The 15750-nt window shown below is 34.6% G+C and overlaps 1 protein-coding gene across 28 annotated transcripts in view; it reads left to right on the forward strand.

Annotated features, from left to right (window-relative positions):
• LOC121422500 overlaps positions 1 to 15750 on the forward strand; it is a 155349-nt gene that overhangs the window by 61276 nt on the left and 78323 nt on the right. For 27 of the 28 annotated variants that reach the window (XM_041617618.1, XM_041617590.1, XM_041617592.1 and 24 more), the window contains 26 exons: positions 12 to 125; positions 394 to 507; positions 987 to 1100; positions 1652 to 1765; positions 2355 to 2468; positions 2738 to 2851; positions 3231 to 3344; positions 3834 to 3947; positions 4357 to 4470; positions 5004 to 5117; positions 5447 to 5560; positions 6186 to 6299; positions 6831 to 6944; positions 7384 to 7497; positions 7957 to 8070; positions 8523 to 9320; positions 9714 to 9827; positions 10300 to 10413; positions 10904 to 11017; positions 11452 to 11565; positions 12244 to 12357; positions 12845 to 12958; positions 13846 to 13959; positions 14282 to 14395; positions 14707 to 14820; positions 15139 to 15477. In XM_041617618.1, the coding sequence (XP_041473552.1) occupies positions 12 to 125; positions 394 to 507; positions 987 to 1100; positions 1652 to 1765; positions 2355 to 2468; positions 2738 to 2851; positions 3231 to 3344; positions 3834 to 3947; positions 4357 to 4470; positions 5004 to 5117; positions 5447 to 5560; positions 6186 to 6299; positions 6831 to 6944; positions 7384 to 7497; positions 7957 to 8070; positions 8523 to 9320; positions 9714 to 9827; positions 10300 to 10413; positions 10904 to 11017; positions 11452 to 11565; positions 12244 to 12357; positions 12845 to 12958; positions 13846 to 13959; positions 14282 to 14395; positions 14707 to 14820; positions 15139 to 15477 (3873 nt within the window). The remainder of the gene's footprint in view (positions 1 to 11; positions 126 to 393; positions 508 to 986; positions 1101 to 1651; positions 1766 to 2354; positions 2469 to 2737; positions 2852 to 3230; positions 3345 to 3833; positions 3948 to 4356; positions 4471 to 5003; positions 5118 to 5446; positions 5561 to 6185; positions 6300 to 6830; positions 6945 to 7383; positions 7498 to 7956; positions 8071 to 8522; positions 9321 to 9713; positions 9828 to 10299; positions 10414 to 10903; positions 11018 to 11451; positions 11566 to 12243; positions 12358 to 12844; positions 12959 to 13845; positions 13960 to 14281; positions 14396 to 14706; positions 14821 to 15138; positions 15478 to 15750) is intronic. The other variant, XM_041617594.1, reaches the window with a different exon arrangement.

The following is a 15750-nucleotide window of genomic DNA, read 5'->3' on the forward strand; positions in this document are numbered from 1 at the left end:
ACAAAAAACAGCTAAGGATGCTTGTATTGGAGACCGTTGTCAGAATGGAGCAACTTGTTCAAATCAGTTTGATTTTGTGATATGCACTTGTGCACCAGGCTGGACAGGAGATGTGTGCCACATAGGTGAGTTTTTTTAATAAAAAATATCTTTGCTTGAATACTTAATAGTCACGCTTAAATTACAATGTTAGCATGTAGAGCTCAGTTGAATAATAATATTCAACAGATTTTATTAAATAGTTGAATATTTAACTAATAAGTTGATTATACAGTCATTTCATCTTTTCTACTGCATATTGGGTTATGATTATTTTCTTAATACTGCATTTCACTGGCCAGTATGATGTAATTAGCATTGACTTTGGCATGCTACTACATATATTTCTTTTAGATATCAATGAATGTGAAAGCAACCCTTGTTTGAACAATGGCACATGTGTGAACCAACTCAATGGTTTTCAATGCAACTGTACTGATGGATGGACTGGAGGCATCTGTGAAATAGGTCAGTTAAATTTTACCTACTTTTTTTTCTTTCACAGAAATATTTTTATTTGAATTCAGACTTTAAAATAATTCTGTCATTCCAACACAAATATAACGACACAAATGCATTCACTGCAACTGACCAAGTGTACTTTATCTAATGAGTAGACATATTTTTTTATAAAAAAAACTCTCAGTCACCCATTAAGGTTCTAATATATTCTGAAAAGAAATCATATATAACCAATCTCCTTACATCGTGTTTGAGAATATATCATAGTGACCATGGTGAGTAAAATGATTGACACTAGACTATCGACCATCTGGAAAAAAAGAAAAAACAAATTCATCTCCTTACATCTTGTTGAGAATATATCATAGTGAGCATGGTGAGTAAAGTGATTGACAGTAGACTATCGACCATCTTGGCAACCAAACAAAAACAAATATTTATTCATCAGAAATCATGTGACTTTTTTGTTGTGGTTTTCATTCTAGACATCAATGAATGTGAAAGTAGCCCATGTTCTGCCAATGCAACCTGCCAGAACCTGTTGGGATCGTACAACTGTTTGTGCCCACCTGGCTTCACGGGAGATTACTGCAATATTGGTAGGTGTACTCATTATTATCTGTTTATCAGAATTGTACCTGAAATTGCTGTCTTTTGTTTCATGTGTATCATTTCAGAATAAATGCACTTCAGGGTATGCCATCTTTTGCTTGTATGAATTAATACCAAATAAGATGCTTATTTCTTACCATAATAGAAATGGTGTCCAAATATTAATACAACTTAACAGCTTGTATGATTTGGTTTCAAGGATAGAGAATTTAGTCTTATTTTATTATTAAGATTAAAGAAAACAAACAAACGCTGGCCAGATATATATGTAAAATTAAAATGCAAGGTACAAAATATTAGTATATAAAAGGAAGAAAAGAAAACCTTCATTTAAGCAGTTTGAAATTTTAGGGCTTGATATATATTTTGTGTTCTATGCATGGTTCTTTAATGTGTGCTTTGTCAGTTTATGTTAAAGCCTGTTCAATATATTAATGATACACACTTAGTGAATTTGCAGATTCAACTATTTACCAATTTGCAATTTATTCATATTTCTACCAACAACTTAATTTGATGTGTGTTTTCTTTGTAACAGATATTGATCAATGCAACCCTGATCCCTGTCAGAACGGAGCTACCTGTACGGACCTTGGTAACTCATACCAATGTACATGTCCTCCAGGATTCAGTGGAACCAACTGTGACAATGGTAAATGTACATCAGGGGCCCGTGTTACAAAGAATTATGATTGATCAATCAATCATAACTCTATGGAAAGCCATCAGTGTCATAATTTTTTTCTACAGGAAATTTGCACAATGTCCTTTGTAAACAAAGAAAAGCACAGTGAATTTTTAAGAAAACGATGAATGCATGAATATACATCATTGAAAATATTTTGAACAAACATCAGTAATAGATGACATTGCTGGGCTATGCTGGCCGTCCATAGTCCCTGAAATTATTGTTACTCTTCTTTCAAATGTGTTCAGACCTCAGTTGCAATATTTTTGTGATAATTTGCATTTGCCAATTGCCAAAACCATCTTTGCAAATGCAGTAAAGATCTGTGTAAAAGTTGATGCTGTGTGTGTCTGATGGTAAAAGATGTTTGTTTGCACACACTGTTTTACTCATGAGTACTATCCATCTGTCAAACAATAAACTGCTTCGTCATAGTGATACTTATTATTAGTACAGTATGTTAAGAACAATATCTCCTTAGTTTCATAGCTAACCAATGCTACATGTATGCACAAGTTTTATCGTTTTATCATATGGATATTGTACTTTTCAGATGTTGATGACTGTGTTGGCAACCTTTGCCTAAATGGAGCAACCTGCATCGATATGCTCAACAGTTACCAGTGTGAATGCCCTATATCACATGCTGGAAACTTTTGTGAAATTGGTAAGTTTTGTAATTTCTTAGTATGTATATGCATTATCAATTGTATGAAAAGAAATATGCCAGACAGTTTGATTTGTTTATGTTTCTCCTATAAATGTGTTGTATTTAATTCAATATCCTACTAGTTCAAACATTGCATTCACTAAAGAAATAAGAATTACTTGATTTTAAAGGAAATGCATTTCACTTTTCTCCTCTTAACTGTTGGGAAAGCTATTTAACATGGCGGTATAACGTTTAATATATTTCTTTTTATTTTCTTTTTTTAGCGCTGAATCCTTGCGAGTCTGATCCATGTGGTTTTAACAGTACCTGTAACAACATGTTTACCTCCTATGTGTGTGTCTGTACTGACGGCTACTCTGGAATCAACTGTGAACAAGGTTTGCCTTATCTTGTCTTCTTTTTTTTCTCTCATTTGTTTCCTGATTTAAACAATTTCATTTCTCAAACTCTTACGAGACGTCAATGATATTTTTAATGTATGCTTAAAACTAAACAAATGTATTTGCAGCAAGCAATGATTTCTTTGAGAAAGTCATTAAAAATCAAAGTCAAATGTCTCTATATTATCATAATATTAGATGTGGTAATAATATATAAATGAAACTTGAAATCTAGGCTGATGAACAATCACACCAAAGATCGCCTACACAGATAACCACATATGGGACAGGCCCTACTTCTTGCTATAATTCTACACTTACATTGCACAGAAATTGCACATGTTCACAATGTTGTTGTCTCTCATCATATTCACAGAGGTGCTTGAATGTTCCAGTAACCCTTGTATGAATAATGGAGTGTGCATAGATCTTATTGGGGAGTTCTCATGCTTCTGTGACTCTGGATGGACGGGAGAGCTTTGCGAGATAAGTAAGTCTTTTGATTTGATTGATTTGAATATACATCTATATATATATATATATATATATATATATATATATATATATATATATATACTTACATCATCAACACTGTAGATCATTTTTAATTTGGTGTAATATTCAAAGAGTATACATATGTGAAAGGATCATCATTAATGATCATCATGATCTCTATTATAAAAGAGCATGAAAAGATATTCTTTGACCATATGTTGGTAAGCTCTTGAAGTTCTTCCTTTAAGAAAGTCATTCGAGGAAATTGTTATAAACTAGTTATGTATTGCCTCAGTATATTGTTATTTAGATTATATGCCTAGCTTCATTAATTCATACTGTACTTGCAGTTGTACAAATCATTTTATGGAAGTCAACGTCCAGCCAAAGAGAATTAATTTTTTTACCAGGTACAAGGAAAATAGGGTGTGCCTGCCTGCAGTTTCTTTTTGCAATAGGGATTAATTGATATTCTTGTTTTCAGATATTGATGAGTGTGAAAGTGATCCTTGTCAAAATGGAGCGACCTGTCTGGACATTGTAGATGGTTACACCTGCGACTGTGCTCTTGGTTATGAAGGCACTTTCTGTGAAACTGGTATGGAAGCAAAATTAGTCTTCTTTCATTCATATCTGTTAAGAATAATGATTTATTACCCTGCTGCTAGTTTTATCAAATAATTTGATGACACCAACCCCATCAGTTCATTCCAGTCACATTTGAACTTGTGGTGGAACATGGGAATTTTCATGCATGCAATTCATTTAAAGAATATCTAGATATTATCAATTCTTTGTCATTGGTTTAATCTGTATCTGTACTTTATCTATTTAGAATATTTTCTTAAAGATGTTGTAGTCATCTTGTTTGTTTTCTGTATTACTCTGCTAACTTTTGATCATTTATTAACTTCCATACATGGTCTGAAATCAAAGACAGTGTTTTTCAATAATATTTTGATCTGTCTTCAATCCAAATTAATTTTCTATTCATTTTCCTTTGGCAGAGATCCAAGAGTGTGCTAGCAATCCTTGCTTCAATGAGGCAACATGTCTTGATAATGTTGGTTCCTATCAATGTCTTTGCCAATCTGGTTGGACCGGGGTCCACTGTGAGACAGGTAAGCTGCATCATATCATCTGGTCAAATACATTCTTAGATATTATAGTCATTACTGAAAGACAATCCTGCTTAAATATTAAAGCAAGAAGGAATTTGTGTTTTAATAGTTACTACTAGTAATAAAAGAGCTATTGATGTTACAATATAAATAATCCCCATACTGTCTGAAAATTAATTATTAACAATTAGTTTTTATCAATATCTTAAAAGCATGCTGTCCATGTCACCACCCACATGCATGGTGTATACATGTAATTTTGTAGAAAGCTTGCAGAACTTATTTTTTCTTGCACTCTCTTTTTCCTACATGTGGATGAATGTACTTGACTTATTTCTATTCTTGTTCTCTACCCTTGATAAATATCTCCTCCAATTATATTCTGTTTCACTCTCATCCATCTTTGTCACATATTTCTGTTTCATATCACTGAAATACACCTTGCTTGTTCAATCACCTTCACATTTGCCCATTCCTTCATCACCGATGCACCCACTATCCTCCCACATCACTCTCTTTCTCAACCACATTAGAACTCAACGAGTGTAACAGCATGCCATGTCAGAACGGAGCACAGTGTATTGACGAGGTCGATGGATTCGTCTGTATCTGCGAGAACGGTTGGACAGGCGTCACTTGTGAGATGGGTGAGTTCCCTTCACAGGTTTTATATGGGTTTGTAAGCCATCGACTACTGGATAATTACATTGCCATGCAATTGATAGAAGGATCAATTGGCTGCCTTTTTAACTGTAAATTTGTGAAATTGGCTCTGATTATAGAGCTTAATCATCAAAGATGGAATATTTTTATCATTACTTTTGGTGTAAATATGGGCATGTTTACCTGTTATTGACCAGTCAAGAATTATATTATGATTTTCCCTATGCATCATTGTTATTATGTAATCCGACTTCTCGTTTTTTCCTTTGAGTATATAACTTGTAAACATTGCTTTTTCTCCCAATTTTTGAAGAAATTGGTGAATGTGGAAGCAACCCATGCCAGAACGGAGCTAATTGTATAGATTATGTGAATGGCTATTTCTGCCAGTGTAAACCTGGTTGGGAAGGAGATTTATGTGAAACCGGTAAGTGGAAAATGCAGTTCAGTTTTTTTTAAGTATTGAGAGTATAAATGCGTAGGATTAAATCAGAACTATATGAAAACTTGCCCATTTGCTAATTACAGTGGCATCATCTAAATCAAATGCATATCTTCACTGAATTAATTTGTTTTAAACCATACCCAAGTATCTTAATTTCCTTCTATACATGTATGACAGTGATGTTTATTTTAGAAAATGTTATGACGCTTGTTTTGAAAACTAGTTTTGCCTAAAAATTATAAATATGGAGTTCTTAATTTCTAGACTTGTCATTTCATATCAATTCTTCAGATTAATATAAATATCTCAATTCAATTCAATTTATTTCTACTTCAAAGAACAACAATATATACAAATCAATACAATGTTCAGTACATCTCAATATTAGTAAAGTGGGGATCATAAAAAGCACAAATGATGGCTTATTTAAAAATGACCCCTTACAGTACAAGTTAATAAATATAAAATAACGCAAATGACGTGACATGACCTATTTGATATCATGCTATGTTATTTGTAACTTTTCCAAATAGAAAAACTATATGATTACGCTTCTTTTGAATGTATATAATCCTAAAATGTCTCCACATCTATCCATTTTGCTCAGATGTCAACGAATGTGAACGATTTGCCTGTATGAATGGAGCATCCTGTTCGGATCTTGTTGCTCAATTCCAGTGTACCTGTCTTCCGGGCTTTGCTGGGGTCGTATGTGAAACTGGTGAGAATTATTTTAAATCTTAAATAGATGAGAGGCTGTTTTGGTCCTACTTGCTGAGTATTTATATTTCAGGTATGCATTTCTTGTCAAAGAGTGGAAATCCCTTTTAGCAGATCTGATTTTCAAAGGGGTCCACGTACATGAACATACATTTTCAAGTTTATAGAAGTGCAACAATAATTGATGTTATATATAAACCAAAACAGTAAAGAAGTTAATTTAATAAATACATGTAAAACAACAGAAATATACATGTAGATAGTAAAATAATAGCATTACATTGATAATATCTACATAGTATGTGTCAGCAAAGGTGCGTGCCAGAACCATCTCGTTTTCTGGTTGTCTTTTAATCTGTCAATACCATTGTCCTTGTGGTAACTAGAATGCTTGATGGATCAACTTCAGTAGGTTTTTCTTAGACCAAGTATGAAGCATAATGCTCACATATTCCCTAAAGAGTACATAAATATATGCAATATGTATGCATATCATGATTTTCTTTTTTTTAATGCAATTTTCTCATTACAGACCTTGATGAGTGTTTATCAGACCCTTGTGTAAATGGAGCTACATGTGTTGACAACCCAGGTTTCTACGAGTGTGAATGCATGCCAGGATATGAAGGAGCAAACTGTGAATCAGGTAAAGTACCCAGCGATTATTTATATTAACCAATTATTATTAAAGACGAATCATCGTGTTTACAGAATGATTAGCACTTCACAATGTATGTTATTAAATTGCTTTGACTTTGAACCACAAGGTCTGGGGTTCAAATCCCACCACAACAATTGCCTACCAGGTGTAGTAAATGAGTACTTAGTAGGAAGGGATTCCTTGAATGCTCAAGTGTCTGATCAAGATAGCCATGCTAAAGCCAGGGTAATAGTATGGGTAAGTATGCAGTGCTAAGGAACATTTGTATTAAGCGCTTTATAAATGTTGCATATTATTGATCGTAGAAGTTTGTAATACTATTCAAAGTGAAATAACTTCGATTTCAAGCACTTAGAACCATTTCTTGCAAACATCTTTTGACATTTGTATTCATTGTATTCTATCATCTGTATGATTTGCATAGACATCGAAGAATGTGCCAGCAATCCCTGTCTCAATGGAGCCACCTGTTTGGAAGATCTTCTTGGTTATGAATGCATCTGTGCTCCAGGTTATAATGGAACCAACTGTGAACAAGGTAAAATAAATGTAATCTTTAATTGCCAAAATTTTGTTAATATGTAATTACAAAGTACTTAATTTTCTTTCTTCAGATTTGTTTTTTTTTTGGTAAGAGAAATCTGAACAGCATTGACATTTTAAGTTGACCTGGTTCTAATTTACAGGATGTCATTGTGAAGCATCAATTAGTTTTTAATTATAAATTACTTTCAAATTCCTCCATTCGAAGTAGTATTTGCATGAGATTGAGATTGTAATTTCTCTTTTACTTATTAAGAAAATCTTGCATTTATTTCAAACTCTTATACATACTTTTTATTGATGATTTTTCGTTTAGTTGCATTATTTTTTTTATTGATTATCCATTATATTGAAGTCTATTGTTGGAGTTCCATCCATATCTTCTTAGATAATATCCATTCAACAATACCATGTGACCTTGCGATAATATGCCTTCTCTTTTTTGCCTTTTCAGGAGTCCAATTCTGCACCAATATGACTTGTCTAAATGGAGCAACCTGCATGGAGGTGTATCCAAACGTTCAATGTATATGTGCAGATGGATGGACAGGCAACAGCTGTGAAAATGGTACGCAGTCACTTCTTGATTTGAAAAAAGTTCATATCTATTATGTATGTTGTTGTGATTATACAAGTTCAATTAGGACTGATCTATATTGACCACTTTAGAGGCATGCCTAGAGGTAATGTATGATGAATGCTTAACACATCGTTAAGAAACAGAATTGGTCATTATCATTTTATTTGCTACAATCCAATTTGTATCAGTATATGCTAGATTAGTTCATTTAAAATCAACTCTATTATGAAATCATTCCCATTTTCAATACAACCGTGATTTGATAATGTCCAGAATGTTTGTGGAGGTAGCTATCTAGATGAATAGGATATAGGATAACACATGGCCATTCTGTTGGTCTGCGTTAAAAATATTGTGGATTCGGGTTCATCTCCATGACAAGTCAGTAGTATGTTTTGTCAAGTGATGTGATATGAATGTTTCACATGTCTGTTTTTCAGATGTTTTGGAGTGTGATAGCAATCCATGCCAGAATAATGCTACATGTTCTGATCTTACCAACGGCTATGAATGTCAGTGTCCCCCTGGTTGGAACGGTACAGACTGTGAACTTGACATCGATGAATGCGCAAATGACATCTGCCTTAACGGTGCAACCTGTATCAACCAAGTTGGCGGTTATGAGTGCGTGTGCACTCCAGGCTGGGAAGGAAGCAATTGCGAGCTTGACATCCCAGAATGTGCAAGCAACCCATGCCAGAATGGAGCTAACTGCACCGACCTTATGAATGGATATGAATGTGTCTGTGCCAAAGGATATAATGGCACACTTTGCGAGCTTGATATCAATGAATGTGCCAGTAGTCCGTGCCAGAATGGGGCAAGTTGCGTTGAGTCCGTTGGAGAGTATCAGTGTCAATGTCCTGTTGGTTACGAAGGCGTCAACTGCGAATTGGAGACTCTTGAATGCATGAGCAATCCCTGTCTCAATGGTGCTACCTGTTTGGACTTGATAGGAATGTATGAATGCCGTTGTCCTTCAGGTTGGTCTGGTCTCAACTGTGAAACTGAGATTAACGAGTGTGATTCATCTCCATGCCTTCATAATTCTACTTGCATCGAGTTATTTGATGGATATGAATGCAACTGCACTGAGGACTACCGAGGTACAAACTGTGAAATTGAGATCATCGAGTGCAGTGATAACCCCTGTCAGAATGAAGCTACCTGTGTGGATCTCCCTGATGACTATCAATGCACGTGTCCAGAAGGATGGACTGGCAGGAATTGTGAACTTGGTATGTAAACATTGTACAATGCAATACTATTTCTGCGCCAATATTTACCTTTTCCTAATTGCTGGTTTCAAAATTGTAGGAAATTGCAAAAAATAGAATTTATGTCTCATTCTGTGTATTTTATGTCTGTAGGATTTTACTTTTTATTTCCATCTGTGCCTTATCTAGCTCTGAGCCTGCTCTGATTTAGTGATAACTTTGTATATAGGTATATGTATGTTCTTTATTATAAGAATGGAATGGAAAGAATCAGATGTTTGTATATTTGAATGATTGCCAAGAAGTTTAAAGAGACTGCTCGTGTTTTGTATTATTTGACATTAATTTTCACACTGCTAACTTGAATAATTTCTAGCATACTGATGTGCATGTATTTTAATCGCTTGTTTTTAGAAACCAATGAATGTGACAGTAACCCTTGCCTGAATGGTGCTACCTGCATTGACTTCTTCAATGGCTTCCTCTGTCAGTGTCCCGCAGGATATGCCGGAACCCTGTGTGAAGAGGGTAAGCTTTTTTTTGTACATATTGTAGCATGAAGGCTTGATGATATTAGTAAGTTCCTTTTCTTTATCCATGTCTGTCAGATATGAAATTTTTGGCACTGGACTGTTTATAACCCTAGACTTTGCATTAATGCAATATGGCCCTTCATTGTTTCAAGGAATAGATTCCTGCCAGGTACCCATTTCACCTCTTGAGTGTCATAATTGATTATCAGTTGAAGGAAAATTGATATGGGAATCCCAGTTTCTGGGACACATTGTATATGCTAACTTTGATGACAACCATCTTATGATTGCGTGGCGCTATGATGTCATAAAGATTCAATCACAATCAGATTATCACTAATCACTTATCAATGTAGTATATGAATTTTAGTGTTCATGCATGCCTTTCAACATGAATGCATCAGAAATTGTTTTTGGAATGCTTGGTGTTCACTTTATCTACCAAACTTTATCATTTTTATCTTCAGATGTGGATGAGTGTGACCCAAACCCTTGTCAGAATGGAGCAACCTGCATGCAAGGAGAAGCAACATTCCAGTGTATTTGCACCCCAGGATGGCAGGGTGCTCGCTGTGAAGAAGGTTTGATTTGCTATATGATGTATTACAGAAAAGTGTATGCAGAAGAATATCAAGAATATGATATATTATCAATATATGCTTATGATTTTAGTATTGAGGAGTTTTCTACAATGTTAGGAAATCATTGCGATCACAAGTTATTATGTGTATATTTTATACATTTTATATATTTCTAAAAGGTCTATGCCCATTCAGGAATAATGAAGTGACATACCTGTGTAAGAATGCTTCTTGACGGACTTCCATTTATTCATTCTTGTTTTAATTTTTGCCTGAAGTGTAGTTTTTAAAGCTGTTATGTATTAGTAATTTGCTCTCAAGCACTTTGAGCATTTAATTAATATGAACATTCCACTATTTGAATCATCTATAAAAGATTTTGCACTTATTATTTCTATGATCATTAACATCGTAGCAATGCACAGCTTAATACATGAATTGAGAAAATGTATTCATTTTTTGTGTTTGTGACATCTTCCTGCAAACATAGACATATTGGAATGCTCAAGTGATCCATGCCAGAATGGAGGAACATGCATGGAGGAATCCAATGGTTATAGCTGTCAATGTGCACCCGGATGGACTGGTCCAGATTGTGATGATGGTAAAAAAACAGTAATTTTGTTTTAGCCTACAGGGCATATATTTAACCCAGTAATTTTGTTTTTAGACCTTCCTTAAACAATTTGCCTCTGCTATGTACTTGATATGAAAAGTTTAATGCTCTCAAGTTATCATGCTGTGAAGCAATAATGGAAAAGAAATGGGGATCTGATGTACTGAAAGATGAATAATTCTGTGGATTCCCTATAACAAAAACAGTAGTAATATTAAATGTCTTTGTTGTTGTTGTTTTTTTGGAAGAACATAGAGAAGTGATCATAGAAAACATTTATCATGAAATGTCATAATGTTATTTGATTAATGTAATCGATCAAGACTAGAAAAGTTTTAAGTTTAAACATTTGATAAGTCGGAGACAATACTGTTTTAGAAGATAGTGAAAAAAATCATCATGGTATGGTTTTATTCAAATAGAAATCATGGAGTGTATGAGCATGCCTTGCCAGAATGGTGCTACGTGTGTTGATCTGCTACCAGGGTATGAATGTAGATGCCCAGAAGGATGGAACGGTACCAACTGCGAGTTGGGTAAGTCAGCAATATTTTGAAGGTCTAATATGAGCTCTATTGCTGTTGGTGACCTAACATTTTCACCTTTGCTGTGCACTTTATAATACACTTGCTCCCTCTGCTTTTGGAATTCTCTAGATGCTCAACACTCTTGAGAAAAAACTTTGCTATGAATTCCTGCATGATTGCTTTTGTACTCTTCACCTCCACAATGCTTTTATTTCAGAGATATATAACATCCCAGATACAGGGATAATCACTCTGTGCAGTAACCAAAATATATGCATTGTCCATGCTATATGGACATTGTTTAGAATATGACTTATGTGCCTATTTCACTTCAATAAAGCTATTTTTAATTTGTCTATGTCGTTGTAGCAAATTGATTCATTTCAGCACTGACATGACAGAAACTCTATGCCCTTGGTATTTCTCTAGAGGGAATTATCCTCTATCAAAACATAAGTGAATGACCACTTTTTCCTATGAAGCAAATGTTTATTCTTCTGTACACTTCGATTCTGCTCTCTGTGGTGTATTTCATTGTTTGATTATAGCTTCTGAAGCAAAGACGCTTGTCACCTATTCTCTGAAACTAAAATCTTGAATTTTCATAATCACCACCTTCTGATCTGATAATACTCTCCTGTCACTTTCATGATAAAATTTTCTGCACCATTTGCTGTGCTGCTTTAGACATCTTGGAGTGTGCTAGTAATCCCTGCCTGAATGGAGCTACATGCCAAGATCTAACTCTTGGCTTTCAATGCCGATGTCCCCAAGGATGGAATGGTACACTCTGTGAGAATGGTATGCCTTAGTTTACCTTCACTTTTGTCTATTTTTCTTTCTTTGATGCATGATACGTAAGTCTGCTTGTACTTTGCAATTACAGCACTAAACAGTACAATCCCCCAATTGTGTTTAGACATCTCTGAATACATTATTTAAACTAAATCCTCTTTTTTTAAAGAATTATTGATGGAATGAGATCATCGCTATTAAGAATGTAAATTGCAGTATATTTTCCTTACTGTTATGTTGATTTATCTTTGTCACATTTATCTTGACTTATACTGACACAAATTTGCTTCTGCTATGTACTAGTATTAGCTTAAACTTTCACATGCTGTGTATTACACAAAACAGAGGTTCTCATGTGAGTTAACTTATTATTAACATGCATGATTCTCTGTATTCGCCAGCAAATATTTATTTCCATGTCCTACTCAATTCCACGACAGTTTTAAGAGATCTGATTGCTATGAATTACTATTTTCCTTTTGTACTCGATCAGAGATTCTTGAATGTAGCAGTGACCCTTGTCTGAATGGAGCAACCTGTGCAGAGCTAATTGGAGGATATGAATGTATCTGTGCTGACGGGTGGAATGGAACAAACTGTGAGATAGGTAAGATGTTTCGTCTAATTTTTTTATTTGATGTATTCATATACCACATTCACAACAACATGACAATATTTGCAAGTATATACTAACACTGGATGACAGATAGTGCAATAGCAATGGATAGAATAGTGATGATTATAAGTGAAAGGATCTACTGAAAGGCTTGACATGTTTGATGTAGAGCCCATACTTGATTAGAATCAAGATTACAGAGATTAGATTCTTTCTGAATCAGAGTAGTTAATTATTGGAGAAACTATTAAACAAAACACATTTACACTGTATAAATAAGCAGAAAAATTCCAAATTAACAACACAGGCATAAACACAACCAAATGATATAATGAAGATTGAAAATATTAGAATATACTTCTACAAGAGTATATTTTGTATCTACAATCAAATTAAACACTAGATGATAGGCCTGTGGGCAAAATTGTATGAGAATTCCTTGTTTTTTGTTATTTTAATGTTTATAATTACTGCAGTATATCCATGAAGAAAATATAGCTTCATTTAGCCACATGAATCCATTCATTTATTTTATAACACAACTGGATATCTTGAAATGTAATGACAAAACAAAACACTATTGCCCGTATTCTGAAGTCGGTTTAACTTAGACCATGGTCTAACCCTGTTACTCTGTACTAAAATTATGGGAAGCCAAACGTTTAAAATTTTTTACAGTGAATGCTTCTGTTTACTGTGCTCTCTTTATTGTTGAAGGCAACTGCCATACTTATCCTTCCAAGGCAGTTAATAGTGTTTGAGATTCAAATGAGCTCATACATTGAACCTCTACTGTTATAGATCTATGTAACAACTGGCTTTCCATACTTAAACCGCAACTTATAAATACTGATATATATACTCTTTCTAAAAACCAGAATCCAATGAATGCGTGAGCAATCCATGCCAGAATGGAGCAACCTGTCAACCATTCTTCAATGGTTTCTTGTGTTTCTGCGAACCTGGGTTTAATGGCACATTTTGTGAAACAGGTAATGCAATTAAATAGGTTTCATATAGCATCCAGACATTTGTTATATTTTGTTAATTTTGATCTCTGCAAGGGAAAACATGCTACTAAAATTAATGCATAATTCCACTTCTATGTTGCAATGTATGATGGTTTAATTGATAGTGAACTTGATCTAGCGTATTCCCTTATTGAGAATGCTAAATTCTTTGTATTTCATGGTCCTATGCGGGGCCTTCCCCTATATTTGTCGAAACTGTTGTATGTAGTGAGGTATCAAGCTCTGAGTTAGAGGTTCATAGGTTATTTTCCTGTTGATCTTGATATAATCCTTTTTATTACAGACATTGATGAGTGCAACCCTGATCCTTGTCAGAATGGAGCCACCTGCACTGAAGGCATTGCAAGCTTCCTATGCACATGCCCTCCTGGCTGGACTGGAACAACATGTGATGAAGGTAAGTACATGGTGCACCAATGAACTCTTGCACTTTCCAGTGATATGACAGGCCTGTAAAAGATTTACCTATTTTATGTGACATTGTTGGCTTGCTGAAATGGTTTTGTATTGTTATATGTTTCTTTTCTTGCTATGTGTCATACTATGTTCTTTATAATGTGCACAGATTGAACCTGATTTTGATTTTTTTAAAAATCTGCACAATAAAATACATGGATCATCATTGGTTTATCAAGTCTAGCAGTCTTTTGCAGCACTTATTAGTTCAGAAATATAATGTTATATATTGATGATTCCTTAATGTTTCAGATATCCTAGAGTGTGCCAGTGACCCTTGTCTTAATGGAGCTACATGCATGGATGTCAATCAAGGCTATGTATGTGTCTGTCCACCTGGATTCTCAGGGTCTCTTTGTGAGCAAGGTAATGTACTTTCACGTAAAGAGCTATCCTATTCATTCTGTATTAGACTTTGATCCACCAGGGCTGAAACCTAACACGGAGAATTTTATAGACCTTACAACCCTGTGCCATGAATAGGTGCAGTCAATTCTTAATGAATTGCTATTCTTTTATAAATGGTGTGATATATCCTCATGATTTAAATATAAGACCCTGGTCTTGTAACATCAAGGAATATAAGTGTGATTTGAATAGATAGATTTACCAAATGAATGTTCAATGTTTTAATTAATTATTTTAATAGGTGTTTGTACATTCCATACATGTTCATTCCTACAGAATCCAGTGTCTGCATGCTCAACCCTTGCCAGAATGGGGCCACATGCTATAACTACACTGATGGTTTGCTATGCGAGTGTCCAATGGGCTTTAATGGAGTTAACTGCCAGATTGCAATCAGTTGTGATCAGGACCCATGCTTGAACGGTGCATCGTGTGTTGATGATGGTAGTGGCTATCAGTGTATCTGTGACTTTGGCTGGACTGGTACGAACTGTGAGACAGAGATCGATGAATGCCAGAGAATGAACTGCATGAATGGAGCTACATGCATTGATCTTGTTGCTGGCTATGTCTGCTTCTGTGAACCTGGCTTTGAAGGCATCTTTTGTCAAACAAGTATGTATTATTTTCTAGTGACGTGCATTTTCCCTTTATGTATAATTATTTTACAACATAGGATTGCCTTAGAATAAACTTGCTGACTACATTTAGGATATATTCATTTTGCATTTTGTGATTACTCTTTAAATGCATGGAAAAAAGAGAATTCATTACAAATATGAGAATCATAGCACGTCTCGCACTGGTATGTATTTTGTTAATTACTCTGGAATTCCATGCAAGTTATTAGCTGTTTTCATTACTTGATTTCAAAATAGGCAGTAAGAG

This window comes from Lytechinus variegatus, chromosome 10 (assembly GCF_018143015.1).
Source record: "Lytechinus variegatus isolate NC3 chromosome 10, Lvar_3.0, whole genome shotgun sequence".
In the NCBI taxonomy this organism is placed as follows: Eukaryota; Metazoa; Echinodermata; class Echinoidea; order Temnopleuroida; family Toxopneustidae; genus Lytechinus; species Lytechinus variegatus.